Source organism: Danio rerio, chromosome 9 (genome assembly GCF_052040795.2).
Source record: "Danio rerio strain M-AB ecotype USA chromosome 9, GRCz13ab, whole genome shotgun sequence".
NCBI classification, from domain to species: Eukaryota; Metazoa; Chordata; class Actinopteri; order Cypriniformes; family Danionidae; genus Danio; species Danio rerio.
The window spans coordinates 39,382,369-39,402,032 of NC_141029.1; the positions used below are offsets into that span (position 1 = coordinate 39,382,369).

General features: G+C 36.5%; 1 protein-coding gene across 3 annotated transcripts in view; it reads right to left on the bottom strand.

Annotated features, from left to right (window-relative positions):
- The window catches only part of sema5ba (sema domain, seven thrombospondin repeats (type 1 and type 1-like), transmembrane domain (TM) and short cytoplasmic domain, (semaphorin) 5Ba), a 273,670-nt gene that overhangs the window by 60,844 nt on the left and 193,162 nt on the right, over nt 1–19,664 (bottom strand). For all 3 annotated transcript variants that reach the window (XM_087268166.1, XM_087268164.1, XM_087268165.1), the window contains exons 10-12: nt 12,562–12,697; nt 12,078–12,285; nt 9,746–9,953 (exon numbers count right to left, since the gene is read on the bottom strand). In XM_087268166.1, coding sequence (XP_087124292.1) covers nt 9,746–9,953; nt 12,078–12,285; nt 12,562–12,697 — 552 coding nt within the window. The remainder of the gene's footprint in view (nt 1–9,745; nt 9,954–12,077; nt 12,286–12,561; nt 12,698–19,664) is intronic.

Consider the following 19,664-nt stretch of genomic DNA (forward strand, 5'->3'; position numbering starts at 1 on the left):
TTGCGATGCATTCTTGTCCTTCTGTTGCTGACCTTTGCCTTGTTTTTATGTTTATTCTGCCTGCCACCTGTAATGACCGTATGCCTATTTATGACTATGCCATTTGGATTATCTGCATATACCCATAGCCCCTGTGTTGACTGTTGCCTGTCTGACCATTCTTGCTAATAAACTTGTGTTTGGCTCCGCACTTTGTTGTCAAAAATGATGGTTTCAGACAATCGATTTGTGTTGGGTAACATGAAGAAATTAAGTTAAAGTGTTTATAAATTTAAGTGTATTGAACAATTAAGTTGTCCCAAAAAAAAAAAAAAACTTAAGAATTCTGTTGTTCCAGCTTATTTTACGTATATAGTTTGAAAAAGCTACAAACATAATTTTTTGAGTATAGTATATAGCTTTCAAAATTAAGCATTGAAACGGACTATAGCTGCTGATTTCTTTTGTTAGTTTATTTTATGGTATAGTTGTAATTGTATTCTATGTTATGTGTGCCGCTGTGATGTGTGACATCAATCAGTCAACCAATCAATCTTAAACTGCACTTTAATCTGACCGAACATTTCATGCGAACACTTGGATTTGCCACATGAGAAGTAGTGGGAAAGAAAATCTGTAAAAACATTTTTGTGGTTTTCCGAGTAAAGCTTGTGGTTTGTGTTGTTTGCTTTGCCTGAGGAAGTTGTTTGTAACCTCAAAGCCACATTCCAACCATCATCATCTCATCATCAAAACTGTCAGCACCGCGCCACTAATTAGGCTGTTGAATGTAAAATAATTCCTCAATAGACCTTAGTCAAATAGACACCATAATTAATTTGATGAAAATTAAGCTGTGAGGAGCTGTCATGCCTTATGATGCTAGATCATGCTTTAGTTTTGACTGTGGGTTTTGGTGTTTTTATTCATTTATTTTCTTTTTGGCTTAGTCCCTTTATTAATCAGGGGTCGCCACAGTGGAATGAACCGCTAACTTATCCAGCATATGTTTTATGCAATGGATGCCTTTTCAGCTGCAACCCATGACTGGGAAACACCCATACCGTTACAGAGTTTACTGTAGCTATTTTTTTCAGTGGTAAAGGATGGACTTTAGTTTTTTTTTTTTTCTCAAATTGTCCCCTATATTGGAACTTTTTCTTAATACTTTTTGCAAAACACTGTTGGCTGCTCCAGGAACTATTGAAACTAAAACCAGACTAATTATTCAGCACTTCTCTAAGACCAATTAGTTGAGCAGTTGTTTTTGAAAATATGCAGTTTTCATATTTAATATTCAGTCCTTTGGCACATACTTGTAAAGGGTGAATTTACAGTTAAAGTCTGAATTATTAGCCTCCCCCTGTATTTATTTGTCCCTAAAAAGGCTCATTCTGAAAATGTTCCCCTATATACATTTCTACAGAGCGCCAAATATGTCCCAGGAGGTACGTTTTTTTAAGCAAATCCACTAAAGGCCACTATGTACGCTTCTTGAGATCTCAAATTTCTCTCGAGAGTGCCATTTACGCCTGCTCATCTCGTGTAAATCCACCAGAGGCCGCTATCAACAGACTAACTGACTGACTGTTTGACTTACTGACAGATTCCCCACACCCAACCCCTTCCCCAAACCCAGCCAATAATGTTTTAAAAAGCATCCATTGACCAGCATCCATCCCTGTCCCTAAACCCAACTGACAGTGTTTTCAAAAGCAGTGCAGAAAAAGAAAAGCTTATGCTCAGCCTGATTTGTACCACGTTTTCAGATTTAACCACATTCTCCCACCGTTAATTACTTGTTTATTTTATCTTTTGGCTTTTGTTTTAGTTTTACCTGCTTTCTGGAACTGTTCTTTGTCAGAATCTAACCCTGTCGTCAAGGTCAACTGCTCTCTGTGTCTCAAGTCTGCTGACGTACGCGGCAAGCCACTAGACAAACTGGTAATATCGGGAAAGCCATTCATACTGAGGTAAACGGTCAGCTGGTAAGCGGAAAAAGAAACCGCGTTATACCATCCCATAGCATTCAGGCTACATAATTTGTGATCTCCAGAAATGTATATAGGGTACTTTTTTAGAATGAGACTATGTTGGTTAATAATATAGTTGAGAGTACATTTTTATCAGCATTATGTGCACACATCTCGTAATGTTTGAAAAAAATTGTATATTGTTAATTATAGTGCCTTAAGATTTCTCACTGGTTCAAGTGCATGCACACATCACTGTAATTTATATAAAATGACAGAATGGACGTCATTACAGTTAAGGACATAACCACATATCTTTTTTTTTTTTTAAAGCTTTAGTTGGTAGTTTACCACAGTATATATCTCATTTGTTGGAGTACTGTTAAAAATATTTACAATACCAGATCAACAGATAAACTCTTACTTAAGATGTCATGTTTTCACAAAGAGTTAAGTCGATCTGAAATAAAATAATAAATTGACCTTAAAATTATTTGCATGGTTTCCGCTACATTCATTCTTCCATGGCACGGCGCCACGCCAAAATTGATTCTGCCACGGCTACATTACAGATTTTCATTCAAAACATTCAGTCCTGCTTTTTTTTCAATATTGGGTGATAATCGCACCTAAACGTATTAAAAGGTAAGTGAATTATTACAGCACAGACTTTTCTGTAGCTGTAGTAGAGCTTTGGTTTATCTGTTTCACACTTTAAGGTTACGTGCTGACTGACTGACTGGCTGACTGACTGACAGGTGTGTGATGCGTGCGGCCAGCAAACAGGACATACTGTATAGCCGTTACACTTTACTTCAGGATGCATTAATACCGCTCTGTCGGTCTATTAGAGACATTCATAATTATTCCTAGCAAATCTAATAAATGTTGGAGACATACTCGTTACATAAACGCACTAAATCGCACTTCAGCAGTGTTTAGTTGAGACAGCACAAGAAGATGCACTTGAGCAGCCTACGGTATATTTGAGGGGGCGTGCAAGAAGTTTTGTGCACGAGCAGAGAAAATCGGCACACAAACAAAGAGATTCGCATGCTCGTAGACTATTACATAAATGCGATCTCGACTAGTAATACTGCGCACATGATATTTGTCATTGAAATAACTCCATAGGTATTTAGTAGATCTGTGTAATAAAGGCCTGCTGCCACAGTTGGAAAAAATTATAGTGGAAACACTGGTTTGTGAAAAATAAAAACTGTTTTGTTTCTTGCTGAAATAAAACAAATAAGACTTTCTCCAGAATAAAAAATATTATAGGAAATACTGTGAAAAATGTCTTGCTCTAAATATATATATATATATATATATATATATATATATATATATATATATATATATATATATATATATATATATAAAAAAATTAAAAAAAAAATCACAGGAGGGCTAATAATTTTGACTTCAGCTGTATATCATGCTCAGCCACTGTTCTGTCATTGAAAGTATCAGTAAAGATCCAACCAATCAACTGCCACATGCGTTTCACTTTTGATTAGAAATCATCGTCTTTAAGTCTTTCGATCTGGTCTCGCTGTTTGGTCCCTTTAGAGCCCGTCAAACAATCACTTGGCTGATCAGAGTAAATTAGTTTTCTGTAGCAGAGGGAAGAGGCTAAGGGCCATGAACATTAGCAGAAAAGAGTGTTTCGAGGGATCAAACTTAATTATCGCGCCGCTTTCATGCCAGAGCCACCAACAATGTAGATTAAGTCATTAATAAACACTTCTCCCAATAAGACTTTGGGAATGTTCTCTTTGTCTCTTTTCATCTGTATAAAGGCGTAGCTGTGAAAGGGCAGCGACTGTGAACAACAGCAGCAGAATGATTTTAAAGTAATTATACGGCAAGCCAATACATTTTCAAAAGCCTGCAATTCTTTTTTGTTTGCATTGATTTGATTTGTTTCCTCACAACAAGGGCAAAGCAGAATTTGTCTCTCACATCACTGATGCAGACTCAAAACCTTATTTGCATTTGACCTACAGAAACTTTCTTCAGGCTGCTTTTATCCAAGAGCATCGTACTAAATGACAAACCATATGTCTGGTGCTATAAAATGAGGTATCAAAAGAAAACCTGGACAAGAAGAATATTAGAATATCTCATCAGACTTGTCATATTCCAGGTTTAGCTATTATCAGACATGAACTGTCCTTTCTATTAAATATATTTATTCTAAAAACAATATTGCAAGGTGTCCGGTGATAAACATAAGCTCTGGTAAAAAACAAAAAAAAAAAAAGGTAAAATAAGTGTTAGCATCTCTTTCTTACAAACATTCGAAGTTACGAAGACTGTAAAGATCTCATAAATGTGGATGGTCTATTGGATTTATGTGCTCCATAAAAGAAACATTGACCTAATCATTATTTTTCATATTTGTTTAGGACAGGGGTGTCCAAACTCGGTCCTGGAGGGCCGGTGTTCTGCAGATTTTAGCTCCAACTTGCCTCAACACACCTGTATAGAAGTTTCTAGAAAGCTTAATAAGAACTTGATTAGCTAGCCCATGTGTCTGAACTGAACTTTGCAGGACACTGGCCCACCAGGACCGAGTTCTGGCACCCCTGGTTTAGGCCATAACTTGCATAAAATGAGACATTTATTCATTGATTCAAATTAATTCAATTCAAATCAATTCTATTCTAATCTATTCTATTCTATTCTATTCTATTCTATTCTATTCTATTCTATTCTATTCTATTCTATTCAATGTATTTTTATTTCTACAGTGCTTTGTACAATGTATAATAGAAAGTGATTTAATACAAAGTAAAGATCTTACATGAAATATAAATAAGTGACAATTAGGTAATATATTATACATATTAATGATTTAAATTATATAAATGATATATTATACACTCACCGGGCACTTTATTAGGTACACCTTACTAGTACCAGGATGGACGCCCTTTTGCCATTAGACCTTAATCCTTCGTGGCATAGATTTGGGGCATTGAACAGGGCACTAGAAATATTCCTCAGAGATTTTGGTTCATATTGACATAATTGCATCACACAGTTGCTGCAGATTTGTCAGCTGTACATCCAGGATTCAAATCTCCCATTCCACCACATCCCAAAAATGCTCTATTGGATTGAGCTCTGGTGACTGTGGTGCCCATTTGAGTACAGTGAACTCACTGTCTTGTTGAAGAAACCAGTCTGAGTAGATTCACACTTTAGGACATGATGCATTATCCTGCTAGAATTAGCCATCAGAAGAAAATATCCCCCACCCCATCACACCACAACCGCCAGCCTGAACCCTTGATAAGCAGGATGGATCCATGCTTTCTTCTTGTTTATGCTAAATTCTGACCCTACCATCCGAATGTCACAGCAGAAATTGAGCCTCATCAGATAAAATATTTTTTCATTCTTCTATTGTCCAATTTTATTGTCCAATTTTGGTGAGTCTGTGCGAATTGTAGCCTCATTTTCCTGTCTTAGCTGATAGGAGTGGCTCTTGGTGTGGTCTTCTGCTGCTGTAGCTTATCCACATCAAGGTTGTGCGTTCAGAGATGCTCTTCTGCATACCTCGGTTGTAACGAGGGATACTTTCTATCAGCTCAAACCAAGACAAAGACATCTGCGCCCACAGAACTGCAGCTCACCAGATAATTGCTGTTTTTTGGACTATTCTCTGTAAACCCTAGAGATGGTTGTGCATGAAAATCCCAGTAGATCCAGTTTCTGAAATACTCAGATCAGTTCGTCTAGCACCAACAACCATGCCACAATCAAAGTCACTAAAACCCCCTTTCTTTCCCATTCTGATACTCAGTTTGAACTGCAGCAGATCGTCTTGACCATGTCTACATGCCTAAATGCATTGAGTTGCTGCCATGTGATTGGCTGATTAGAAATTTGCGTTAACAGGCAGTTGGACAGATGTACCTAGTAAAGTGGCTGGTGAGTGTATATTATTAAAGCATTAACATGTCAAACATCGTGTTTTTAAAATAGTTGACCTTAAAATTATCTGGATTTAGCTAAATCAGAAGCTTGGTTTATATTATTGCATTAAGAAAAATCAGCATAACAATAACTTTTAAATTTTTTTTTTTAAAGATACATCTTTTTTTCAAGTATTATACAAACAAAACTACTCATTCAGTATTTCATAAATGTTCAATAATATAACAGACAAGGTCTCCATCTGATGAACTATTTCAGTCAGATTTGAAGGAGCTGACCAGTGCATTAGAAAGTGAATAAAAACCTCTTGACTGCAGCTCATAAGAAGGCCCGTCACACCTCCATAATGTTTCATATGAGAGTACATCTTTAATAAAATGCCAAAGCTGCTGCTGCTCTATTGTGTTCAAAGGTGAATGTGCTCCGAATGTGGCAGGAATCAAAGGGAAATTACGGATTAAGGACTTTCGTCTCCGGCCTGCCCTTGGAGCCCGGTGTGATTGTTCCTCCCTGCTGGGTTTTAAATAGAGCTGGAAATGTCTGCTTTCGCTCCATTTCTCACATCTCACCTACACGTCATTTAGTATGCAACACCCTCAGCCTCCGCCGCGTACGTTTGTGTGTGTTTTTGTGTATGCGAAACAGAGCGAAGTGGAATCAAAGTGCTGACTAATCACATGCGAGCAGTCAAATATGTTTGCCCTCACTAAAAATCGTTCATTCGAGACGCTACCTTTCCCTTTGAACCCTTCAAGCTTCCTTTATCTCTCCCTCCTTCATCCAGACCCACACTCAGTCTTTCACCTTCATGCATGCAGCGGACAGAGCGTTTCTATGTGCCTCTCTGGCAAATTGAGCCTGACTGTTGTCCCCACCCTGCATTTGGAGTGGAAGTTGATGGAAAGCTTTGATAGAATACACGGCCGCTGTCAAACGCCGCTCCTCTTACAGCTTCAGTCACCCGTGAGGAGGAATTTTTTTTCCAATGACAGATCAAGGGTATATTTCTACCGAGGTGGGTAACGAGAGCTCTTACTAAAGTGAAAGGGGCCATTGATAAATCTCAACCTGGGTCTGCTGTCACCCAACACCTTCAGCCTAATGAGAAAGCAGGTATTATGCCTGATATCCTGAAATCTAAAGGCCTAAATGTATGTGTACAAACAAGTTGTCTATATACTTGGAATAGTTTGTGATGCTTTAGTTAGTTGACTTGAATTTGTTGAACAATTGAATAGTTAAAAATTATATTATACTCTATATATAACGGGTAAAATAAGTATTGAACACATCATGATTTTTTCCTGGTAAATATATTTCTAAAAATGCTGTTGACATGAAATTGTAGCAAATTTTTGGTAAAAACTCAAACAAACGAAACAAAACAAAATAATTCAGAAAAACTTGTTATGTGTAATAACAATGGAATGACACAAGGAGAAAGTACTAAAATACTGAAATGTATTTCATATTTTGTATAAAAGGGTATTTTGGTGATGACCGCTTCAAGACACTTCTTGTATGGAGAATAAAGTATAAAAGTCTTTAGGATTCTGTGGGTTTTGTATATTAACTCTGATCTTTAGTTTTTATTTTCTATGGGATTCAAGTCATGTGATTGGCTGGGTCATTTTAGCAGCTTTATTTTCACAGTTGTGAAAACAGTAGTGAGTTTTGGCTGGGCTTTGGCTCATTGTCTTGCTGAAATGACCACCCTTGTTTCATCTTCATTCTCCTGGTAATGTAGGTGTTGGTACTGAAGTAGCTAATATTTCAACATAGGTTCATTCTGAACACGTAGCCCTATATACGTTTCCGGAGATCGTGAATTATGTAGCCAGAAGTTTGCATGGCTGCATTTTATTTTTAAAACAAATGCTTACAGCTGACCGCTAACCTATAAATGGACGGCTTTCCCAATGTTTTCAGTTTGTTAAATAGCTCGCCATGCACATTAATGGACTTGAGATGCAAAAAAGAGTTGACCATGACAACAGGGTTACAGTCCGGTTCCAGAAAGCAGGTAAGACAAAAACAAACAAAAACAGAATCCAAAAAATGAGCCAGAATGTGGTAAAATCTGAAAATGTGGTAAAAATCAGACGAGGGCTTTTCTTTTTCTGTATTGCTTTTTAAAATTGTGGGCTTAGAAGAGTCGGGGGAAAGGTCAATCTGTGCTTTTGGTATGATTGGTTGGGTTTAGGGAAAGAGGAGTGTGGGTCAGTCGATTGGTCAGTCATTCAGTCAGTCAAACAGTCAGTTGACAACGGCCTCTGGTGGATTCACACGAGAACAACAAGAACAAATGGTACTCGTGAGAGAAATCTGAGATCTCAAAAAGCGTACACAGCGGCCTCTGGTGGATTAGCAAAAACAAAAACTGCATAAAAACGAAGCTCCTGGGGCATATTTTGCTCTCTTCAGAAATGTAAATAGAGGCACGTTTTCAGAATAAGCATGGGTTGCAATATTTATTTACAATGACAAGGGGCAGAGAGTTGCTGAATAACTACTGAGAGATTCAGCTGCTGTCTTGGCTTTCCATGCCCTTTTACACCTTCCCTTTATGTGTTCAACACTTTACCTTGTGGAATTAAATTTTTTTACACAACAGTTCATGTCTAAACTAGTTAGTTTTGTTTATGTATAGAATGCTTTGGCACTGACAACTGGTAAAAAAGTCAACAGCATCTATCTATTCTGTTATTCTTCTAAAGAATAATATTTAATTTTAATTACATGCATTGCTTTGCTGTAAAAAGTTTTGTAATATACTAATAAGTCCTGCCAACTGTGATATACTAATGCATCCAATTACAAATCATTAAAAATAATTAAATGTAAACAACACCAATACATTACTGAAACATAACATAATTGATGTAATCATACAAGCATCTACAAATGCGTAAGTGCACTTGTGACCCTGGTAGGGGGTCGTTTTTATTCTAACACCTTATCCAGATTTCAGGAAACAATATTTTTACTTGTCATATGCATATTGTTGTGTTTAGCACTTCTGAGTTTATCCACTTCAGTGCATCTCTGCAACAGCCATACACATTTATACTGGTGTTTTGCATCCTGTTGTCTCACCATGAGCATTGTGTCTTTAAGAAAGCGTGTCAAGTTAAAAATAGTCAAACCCTTCAAAACCCCTGCAATCTGTTCCATTCTGTTGCTGTCTACTGTTTTTCAACCCAAGAGTGCACCTTATGCTCCAATTATACATTGACGCATATGCATATCTACACAGGATCATCTGGGTAACTAAAACAAGAATAAATATTCAAACATTCTGTAAATGTAAGACAATTATGACAAGCTTAAAATGGCTTTTAATGGCATTTGGCCATTAAAATGGCATTTAATCTATAAAAAGTATTTATTTATTTATTTATTTATTTTATAAATATTTCTTAAATTAAGTACAGGAGCTTATTACTTGCTTACTAGTGCTTATTTTTTAGTTACTAGTACAGTTTAAAAACATACTAATACTTATTAATTAGTTATTTATTAGATACAAGCACTCACTCAGATATTTATTCTACATATTTTTGTACTTCTTAATTACATATTTGTACCTATTATATAGATACTAACTATTCTGTTGTTATTAGTAACAGATTTTGAATATTTGGCAATGTGTTTTATGGGGACCTGTCATTGACATATCAGCTATTCATTTTTGACTAGTACTGTACGTATTTCATTAGTAGGAATAACAATAGATACTAGTATTAAAGATTAAATATTTAAACAGCGAGCTGAACTATGTATGATGACTACCTTGATATGAATTGTGAAAGCTGTTTGAGAACAAATTAAAACATGGGACTCACAACTCAGTTTTGTAGCTGGAGCATCTCGCTAGAGGGATCTTGAGCACTTTGTCATTCAGGCCCACAAAAAGAGTCCGGTCGCCATGGAGAATCTGAAGGCTCAGGATTGGCTGCTGCAATCCAGGAGGGAAGAGCTGCATCTCCTCCAAGTAGCAACCTTGCAGGCTCTTATTTGTGGTTGCCAGCGCCTTCAGAATAGTCCCATACTCTGTTAAGTCAAAACAGAAGGCAAAGCATAATTAATCATGATTGCATAAATAATAGCATTTATTTAAGGATTTGGTGGTAAAAACAAATTGCAGGCATATGATTTACATGTGTTTCTTTGTTTTGTTTTTACAAAAAGGAAAACACAAAACAGAAGTAATAAAAGAGCCCCTATTATGGGTTTTTGAAATAACCATCAATGCAGTGTGTAACACAACTCTATGTGAAGTGAAATATCCAGCTAAGGCTTAAATCTGAAAGCGCAATGCTTTAAAACTATTGATTCATCTATAAAAGAGTCAACAGAGTGGTTCAAATGAACCGTTGGGGTAACGAATCTTTAGTCGTGTCGGCGTGATGGTGATGCAGAACTCAAGCCCAGCCCATTTGTTGCGTGTGCAGACCCGAGACAGTTTAAACCCCGCCCACAAACACTGTAGAAAGCAAAAGACACTGTGCTCTGAAGTGTGAGGGAGAAAGTTAGTGTTATTTTCCCTACCCAAAGATGAAATTGTGAAGAGTTAATGATTGAGGTTTATTTTTGCAAAAATACCTCAGCATTATAGCCCCAGCCTTGTGCAATCTACATGCTTATAACGAGTGATTCATCGGTCATTTGTTAAAGGAAGGATCAGAAAAGACTATTGATGTATGGGACTTTGTCAGAGCTTGACAGAAACTTTACAGTACACAGTTCATGGATCAGTTCCTTCCTCCATTTCACAAGTGAAAGTACACAAGCTTGCAAATTATGTATTTAATTTTGTTTTGTTTCTTGTAACCATTCCACGCGGCTTGTACTGTATCTGGGTAACTCTTTAAATTGTTATATTGCGTCAAAAACCACATTCAAAATGTGCCGTGTAACGATTTGTTCATGGATTTAAATGTGGTTGTGCTCACACATACACTCTGCACTGACTACTTAAGAATTGTTGATAAGTGGTGGTGGGCAATTCTCACTGTCTCGTGCTGAACGCTGTCAACCAAACGCAACAATAACAATCAGCATAGATTAGCATCACGCTAAGGAGGGCTTTGGGAACAAATGAATCGCTGAATGGATCATATGGGAGTCGCTGGGATAATTAGGTAAAATAATGCATGTTATATGAGAATGAAAGTGTTTTTTGACCATGCATGCATATCAGACTGTTATCGGAGACCCCTTAACCAAAACATGACTATTTTAATGCATCATAAAGACTCTTTAAGTTTAAATGAATAGTTCGCCCAAAAATGAAACGTTTTGTCATCATTTACTCAGCCTTCAATTGTTCAAAATTGTTGAAAAAAATTTGAGTTTTCAAAAGAACACAAAAGAAGATCAGTTCAGAGATTTAACTTGTTTATGTCAAGAGTTCAACAATCACATGGAAATGACACTGTGAAAGTAAACATTCACGCAAACTATTTAATTAAGGTGTAAATAGATATAAGAATTAGTTTTAATTGTATTGTTCAAAGTATCTGTTTCATGCTGCGTTTTAGTTAAGCAAATATCATATAGATTGAAATGGGGAAAACATCACTAAATCATTTTATGAATGTTGAAAATATGCATTGTGTGTTATTTTAAGTTTGTTCTTCCAAAGTAAATTGGCAAGATTGGTCTGCATGAGAATACATTATTGGAATTGATAAAGAATCAATAGATAGGTTTCCATCCAAAAATGCGAATTAACTTAATGCGCAAATCTGGAATATCACATAAAAAAACATGCGAAAAAGCAGAGTTTCCATGCAACAAGTCAAAGCCATCAAAATGGTGACTTATGAATTAATTGTTGGCAAATATCAACGGTAAAAATCTTTGATCTTTTCTTATCGAATAAAAAGTTTATCCTTATAAGCTGAGCATCTTGGCATTTCCATCAACCATTTTCAATATGCGCATCAAAATAGGTAGATGGAAACGTATCTACTGACTTCCAAAGTATTTTGTTTTCCCACAAAGGAAGTCGATAGGTCCTAGCAACTAGCATTCTTCAAAATAACTTCTTTTGTGTTCAACAGAAGAAAGAAACTCATAAAGGTTTAAAACCACATGAGGTAGAGTAAATGATGAGGTCATTTTCAATTCTGGGTGAACTAACCCTTTAACTTTAGACTTCTGAAGGCCTACCTGTGCCTATGTACATGACATGATGCAATGAGTCCTGCCCCTGTACAATGTCAACAACCAACTTAGAGAAGCGGACGTCATCCTGCCAGACCAGTGGATCCACAGAAACTGGCTGAACCACATCGTTCATGAGGAAGAGCCGCTGGGCGTCCTGCAGACTGCGTTCGGTAAGTCTTTCATTAGGCCCTTCTTCATCTATGGTCCCACACTGGTGAGAGTCATAAGGGTCAGACTCATTAATTAGTGAAGAGGTCAAGCAGGACAGTGAATATATATCCACAAATAAAAAAGTAACTTCTCACCATGTCATTTTATATAAGAAAGTAGACAGTAACTGTGAATTACGATGCATGCAGGTACACCCAGCTGGTATTGAGCAATTACTCTCACAGTGCCAGGCTGATAGAATTTATCTATCGGCTGTTTGTTCCAGACACACACACAGAGAACAAAATGTAAAAGCGATACAAGGGGAATGATGCACCTGGAAGTTGGGGATGGGGTTGGGGGTGGGCAGCCACGTGGAGCGAGGGTTCTCCTGGGAGCGGAAGGGCCCGTTGAAAGCCTGTGTGATTGCGCTGAGGTTGTACGCGCAAACTGCAGAGGCAGCAATGCTGTTCCTGCATCACAAGAAAGGAAGAAAATAAACTATTAGCACACAAAAAACATAAAATGCTGTAATGTACAGTGCATCACATATACATATCGGTGGCCCTTTATATCATTTAAATACAATGGAGATCAAAATTTGTGAATAATCCACTATTTATTACATTTAAAGGTCACTCAAGTTATCCTAACAACAGTAAAAGAGGCCTTTTTAAACAGCTTAATTCATAAATTATACATTCTGAAGCACAGTATAAACCCTTCGATGAAATATTTGAAAAAGAAGACTGAGCAAAAGTATGCCAGTAAGTTCTTCTTACTGGCAGCTTAACTGTCCAGTTTTTACTGCCTTTGCAACATGGTCATTCAAAAGTGGCCAAAGGGACAACTCTTTCAGCCACACCAACACACCATCAAAATAAAATGTGACCTCTTTCATTTTTAGAATACTTTATCTTTGCAAATTCACAACTTCTCTAAAAAGATGGCCATTTATAAAGGAAAAAAGTAACACTTTATTTTTATCGTCAATTTGAGTATTAGTAGACTGTCTGCTTAATATCTGCTGATACTGCTCCTTCAACTGACATTTAACTGACTATAAGAAATTTTGCAACATGTCAACTTACACTAACCCTAACCCCAACCCTAATAGTCTACTTATAATCTAATGAGAATTAGTTGCATGTAGATGCAATGTAACTTAAATTCAAGAAACGGACCATCAAAATAAAGAGTGACCAAGAAAAAATACATAAGATGATAACAAGGAAAATCTCAAATTCAGTCAGAATTGCTTGCATGTTCAACGCTGAACATGGTATAAACATTTGTCTCAGCACATAGTTGCCCCTATCATAAACCCAGCACAATAAGGCACAAGACGTGTTTGGCGCATATTGTTGTTATTTTCGGACAAGTGCAAACCTAATTTTCACGTTTTGCACTATGTTGTTTAAATAGCAAATCCATTTGTGTCACTTTGTGGACTCAGGGGTGTGCCAGTCTATAAAGGAGGTGTGTTGGCATGTTGCTATTTTGAGGAACTGAATCAGACTGTACCAATGACCATCTAAAACCTGGCCTAAAGTCCAGTGCAGAGCGCGTTAGTTGTGCACCTTAAACGCGTTAATAAACACAGGATGTACAGCAATACTCAAATATATTTAAAAATTTTACAAAATTTAATTATTAAAATGTTACAAAATTATTATTTTTTACACAAATAAAAAAAACCACTGCCTCCATACCTTCTTCAACGTGCTGTTTTTGTTTGTTTGATTGTTTATTCATGACAATTTTTATTTTTATGATGTTATTATTATTAACAGTATTATTTATTATATGCATATTTATATTTATTTTAATATAAACAAGCTTAGATTTATCCACCTTTTGGGTTTTGGAGAGATGTGCATCACCATATGGGTCACATAGGACGTGTGTTTAGAAACAACTCATTTTTTTGACCACACTTCATTATAACTGTTCATTTATTCATTTGCTGGAAATTGAAATTGAATTTAGACATAGTTTTGAAACAAATCTTTGCACTTAACAAACGAAATTAAACATGTAAACTAATAGACGCCTTCAGTGGAGTGTATACAACACTGCTTCCTTTTCCATGAAAGTAAAGGAGTAAATAGTAAAAATAAAGTAAAGAGAAAGTAAAGAGTTTTTCCACTAGTGAAGCATTCAGTTTTTCCACTTAAAGTTTGCCATGTAAAAACCATTGCGTGATGCTACTCCTCTTAAAGGGGATGTGAGGTGAGCCTCTCATTGGTTTAATACATGTTATGTTCAAAACACACCCATAACTCATTAAGAGAATAAGCACAACCCTGCTAGACTATATATGCAAGAGTGCAAAGAGTATTTTTTCATCTTTAAAATAGCAAAAGTGGATTCGGGCATGCCCTTAATACTTATGTGCCATGCACGTTAGACTTTGCGCCTAGATCAATAAAATAAAGCCCAGTATCTCAATGTTAAAGAGAAATTGGACTGACCAAGTGAAAGGTGGAGGAGGAAGTTTTCATAGGTTTTCTCTATTTTACAGCTACAGTACATGACAGTGTGAATGTAAATCTTAATCAGAAGCCCTCCGCAACATACAATTCCTTCCCTGCATCCATCACCCAATCAGTAAGCAATTTTCATGCAGTGAATGTTTCATTCTAATTTTATTGTAATTTTTGTGTCTACACACAGAGTTGATAGGCCACTATACTTCACATATATTACCAACACTCTATTGTAAAATGATCTTTTAAGGGCTCCTGATGCAGTTATATCATCTACATCTACAAACACAGAAGCAAGTTCATAATCGTTTCAGCCAGGCAGATCTTGGCAGTTTCTTCTGGCATGAAATATTCTCAAAAGCATTGTGACTTAATTAACTCCATCGATTTGAATGACAGGTGGCCCAGAGACCCGAGTAAGCTGTCAGGAGCAGAGATGAGCTCCGCAGTCGATGGATTGTGTGGTTATTCCTGTTACCAGACTCACTGAATTTTGTAGAGATGACAGTGCAGTTTCAGGAGCTGTTCAAATGACAAAGAAAGGACAGAGTTTTGTCTTGTTATACTGTGAAATGTCCCCTGAGCATTCAGTATGTCCACAGGAAGAGATTGAAGGGGTTCCAGGGGCCCCTACTGACCAGCAAGGAGGTGTGTGTGTGTGTGTGTGTGTGTGTACATATTTTGAGTTTTACAAAGAATGGTAAAAAAAAATGAAATGTAAATCCAATGAAAATGGCTTAATGATGCCAGAGGTCGTATGTGAATGGCCAGAGTGGTTTGAGGTGATAGAATGGAAAAAGAAACTCAAAAAATTGCTCCTTACAGCGTAGATATATAAAACAGCATCCCTGAATGCACATCATGTCCTTAACCTTGAAGCAGATGAGCTACATTAGAGAAGTGACAGTGACATTCTTGTCAGATAACTGAACAAATACAGAAGCTTCGATTCACACAGGCTCACCAAAACTGGACAATAAAAGATTGGAAAGGGGTCTGATCTGTCGTGCCTAATTTTCTGCTGCAACATTTGAATGGCAGGGTCAGAACCTCTTGTAAGTGATATACTGTATATATTCATTCTTGTATCAGTGGTTCAGACTAATGGTGGTGTAATGGTGTGGAGGTTATTTTCTTGGTATGCTTCATCATCTCAAATTTGTTTCCTGAATAGTATAGTGTGTTTGTCACTCAAATGACCTCTACATTCTCTATCTCATCTCAGTAGAGCTCCTTAGTAAATTGGTGGAATGAGAGATTCATATCATGCATGTACAGCCAACAAATCTGCAACAACTATGTGATGCTATCAGGTCAACATCTCAAAGGAATATTTCCAGTACATTGTTGAATCTATTCCATAAATATTTAAGACAGGTCTAAAGGCAAAAGAATGTCCATCTCAGTACCACCAATGTGAATCTAATAGTGTTTGACGAGTCTAACAAGTCTCATAGGCTTCACCATTGGAGGTAAACAGGTGATTTTGAAGGGTGCAGTGGTGTAGAGTAATAAATAAAAAAACTCAAACTACTGTAATTAACTAGTTTTTTTTTCAGAAATTTTTATTTAGTAGTTATAAAAATGTGCAATTTTACTTTTCCTTGAGTAGATTTTTAGTGCTGTCTCTGTACTTTTACTCCACAACTTTGCTTCAACCTGCATACAATACGTTATTTTTTTTATGTCTATGAGGATTAGAAAAAATTGTCCCGTTATTCCTGTCCAATCAAATCGCACATAGAAGGTAAATTACATCATAATGAACAACCTCAACACATGAGTGATTTATAATTGCAGCAAACTGTTTGGATGCATTAAAAGTGTCCAAGAAGATGTCCAGAATCTTTACATGCAATGACCCAGAGACCCATGCAGAGTTTAGATGCATGTCACTGATGAGAAGATGACAGATATTTACTGTACAATGACTGAAATGGCCTTATACAACCAGAAGGCACAGGATGTCAACATGACGTTATGCCCCAACGTTGTGGGGACATTGCATTTTGTTTGGAAAAGATAATCAGGTTGACGTCAGAACCCAACGTCAGTCTGACGTCAATGTCCAATGTTCAACCTAAAATCAACCAAATATTAACGTCAAATGATGTAACAGCTTGACGTTGTGTGAATGTTACCACTGTCAAGTCTATCAGATGTTGGATTTTGGTTGTCAGTATTTGACGTGAATATAACTTTGGTTTAAGATGTTGGCTCAATGTTGGATTTTGGTCACTTTTTAATAAAACCTAAATTCAACCAAATATCAACACCATTTGGCATCATGGACGTCAAAATAACGTTGTCCTTAGACGCTGGCTAGACAATGATTTTTAATCACCTGACATCACAACCTAAATCTAATCTAATATTAACGCTTTATGACGTTGTGTGCCTGCAAAGCAATAACTAAATTCACCACAGAATGTTACGTTTACACACATTCACAAATTACATGTAAATGCATCAGCTTTTTACAGCGTAATACTCACTACTCTTGAGTACTTTTGAAAGGTCTACTTTTTACTCATACTTTAAGTAATATTCACAACAGATACTTTTAGATGCACTACATTTTTAGGCAAATAATTTTACTTTCATTTACCTATTATTTTTCAGTATTCTTTCTACCACTGGAAAGGTGCATTGCTATTCAGATGGTATGTTACAGGCTACGCAGATTCAAAGAAAATAGCATGGGGCGCATGAAATTGGGAAGTTTTTCTTGTTAGCAGATTCATTCTTGAGGGCTGTTAAGACAGCACATAAATGAGCAGCACCAACAGTGGCTGTAACACCGGAGCCACAGACAGATGGACCCATGGGCAAAGCTCCAGGAGCGGGACTCGGCCTGCCAGACGCTGGTGTCTGGCTCGGGCTCTTGTTATGTGGCCTGGTGAGGCATGGACTTGAAGAGGATTCAAGCCTGGTTCTGCAGCTCGACTCTGGGGACTGCATATGAGGGGTTCAACATGGAAAGTTAGCACGGTAAAGTGAGAGGCTCTTGGCAGTGCAGCTCAAAAAGCTTGTGCGCAGATGAAACATGGGCTCTAAAGCGGTCAGCCTTAGGTTGCGAGGACAGAGCAGGCTCTGACAGGACAGCCAATTATCTCCAGCTATTTCTCCTCTTTCACTCTCACATTTAAAAAGCAAGACTCTGAAACTTTGTTGCGAGAGACTATAAGAGACATTTTACCTCCAAAGAGAAAGAAAACAACCTCACAAAAGCAGAATGCAATTTCTATTTCTATATTTGAGTTTAAAATACTGATATATTCGCAAAACTTTTTATAAACAAGTGATATTACATTTTATAACCAAGATGACTTCACCCAAAAATGAAAACTTCCTCAACCATGTACTCGCACTTACGTGGTTGTAAACCTATATGAATTTCTTTCTTCTGTTTTCATATGTATAATATCTGCTCTATACACAACTCCTCAACTTTTCTGAATTTGATTGTAATACAACAATGTGTACCTTTTGCAAAGCTGCTTTAAAACAATAATTATTGTGAAACAGGTATACAGTATAAATAAACCTGAACTGAATTGAGCTTAAATGTTGAACACAAAACAAGATATCCTGAAGAATATTGGAAAACAGCAGCCATTGAGATTCATAGGAGGAATAAAAATAATCTAAAAAATATTATGGTAAATACTTTGGTTTTTAAAACAGTCAATGGCTGCTTCTTACCGATGTTCTTCAAAATATCTTCTTTTCTGTTCAACAAAAGAAATAAACTCATATAATAAGTGGAGGATAAGTAAATGATGGCAGAATTTTCACTTTTTTGGTTAAATTATCCCTTTAATCTCAGCAATATTCCAATCCTCACAGCTGCTTCTTGCCTGCCACATCATAGAGTGCAATATGTTTTACAATCCCTTTAGAAGTAGTTTCAGACAATCTAGGGAGAATTTAGGGAGAAATAGTCTTTCAAGTTCAAGATTGAGAACTAAAAAAAGTACAAAGTTTATAAATAGACACATCCATACCACAACAACAATGAAAAGGGTGCAGAGTAAAAACATCATTAGAATCACTTTAGATGATGTTCGATAAAAACATAGACAGCCAATTATAATCCACACAACTGTACTGAGCTTAGGCATTTAATGCAGCACAACTGCAGCATGCCTATAAGAAACAGAATGTGTTTGTGTGTTGGCGTAGGCTTTAAAATTCAGTAGTTATCACACACAAAAAAGATTTACTAAAATATTTTAAGGTAACATGATTCCAAACAATTTATATGGGTTGAATTAAAAACAAACAAATTAAGTTGAACATTGTTTGTTTAAATTCAGCCAATATAAATAGTTTGCAATAAGTTACCTTACAAAAAAAAAAAAAAACTTTTAAAAACTTTTTTTCTTCCTTTCTTGTCTATGGTGATTGGCTAAAGTAGAAAAATCAGTCCTGTGATTCCTGTCCAATCAAATTGCACATAGAAAATAAATCACATCATACTGAATAAACCTCAAGATGCTTAAAAATGCAGCAAACCTTTTGGAAGCATAAACAATGTCCAAGAAGATGTCCAAAATCTTTTCATGCAGTGACCTAGAGACTGTTAACAGACTGCATGTCACTGATGAGAAAATGAAGGATGTCGACTGTATGATGACTGAAATCGGCAAACAGGGTTAAAAAAATCACTAAATGGAACAAATGAAGAATGGAAGAAAGGGCTAAATGAAGGAAGTGCCAAACAAGCAAAGAAAGGAAGAACCAAATGAAGGAAGGAAGGATTCAAGGAAGGACTTAAACCAAGGAACGAAGGAATGAATGAATGAATGAATGAATGAATGAATGAATGAATGAATGAATGAACCAAATAAGGAAGAAGCAAACGAATGGAGGAATGAATGAATGAGGTAATGAATGAAAGAATGTACAAAGGAAGGACCAAATCAAGGTCAAGGTAAAATTTGAATGA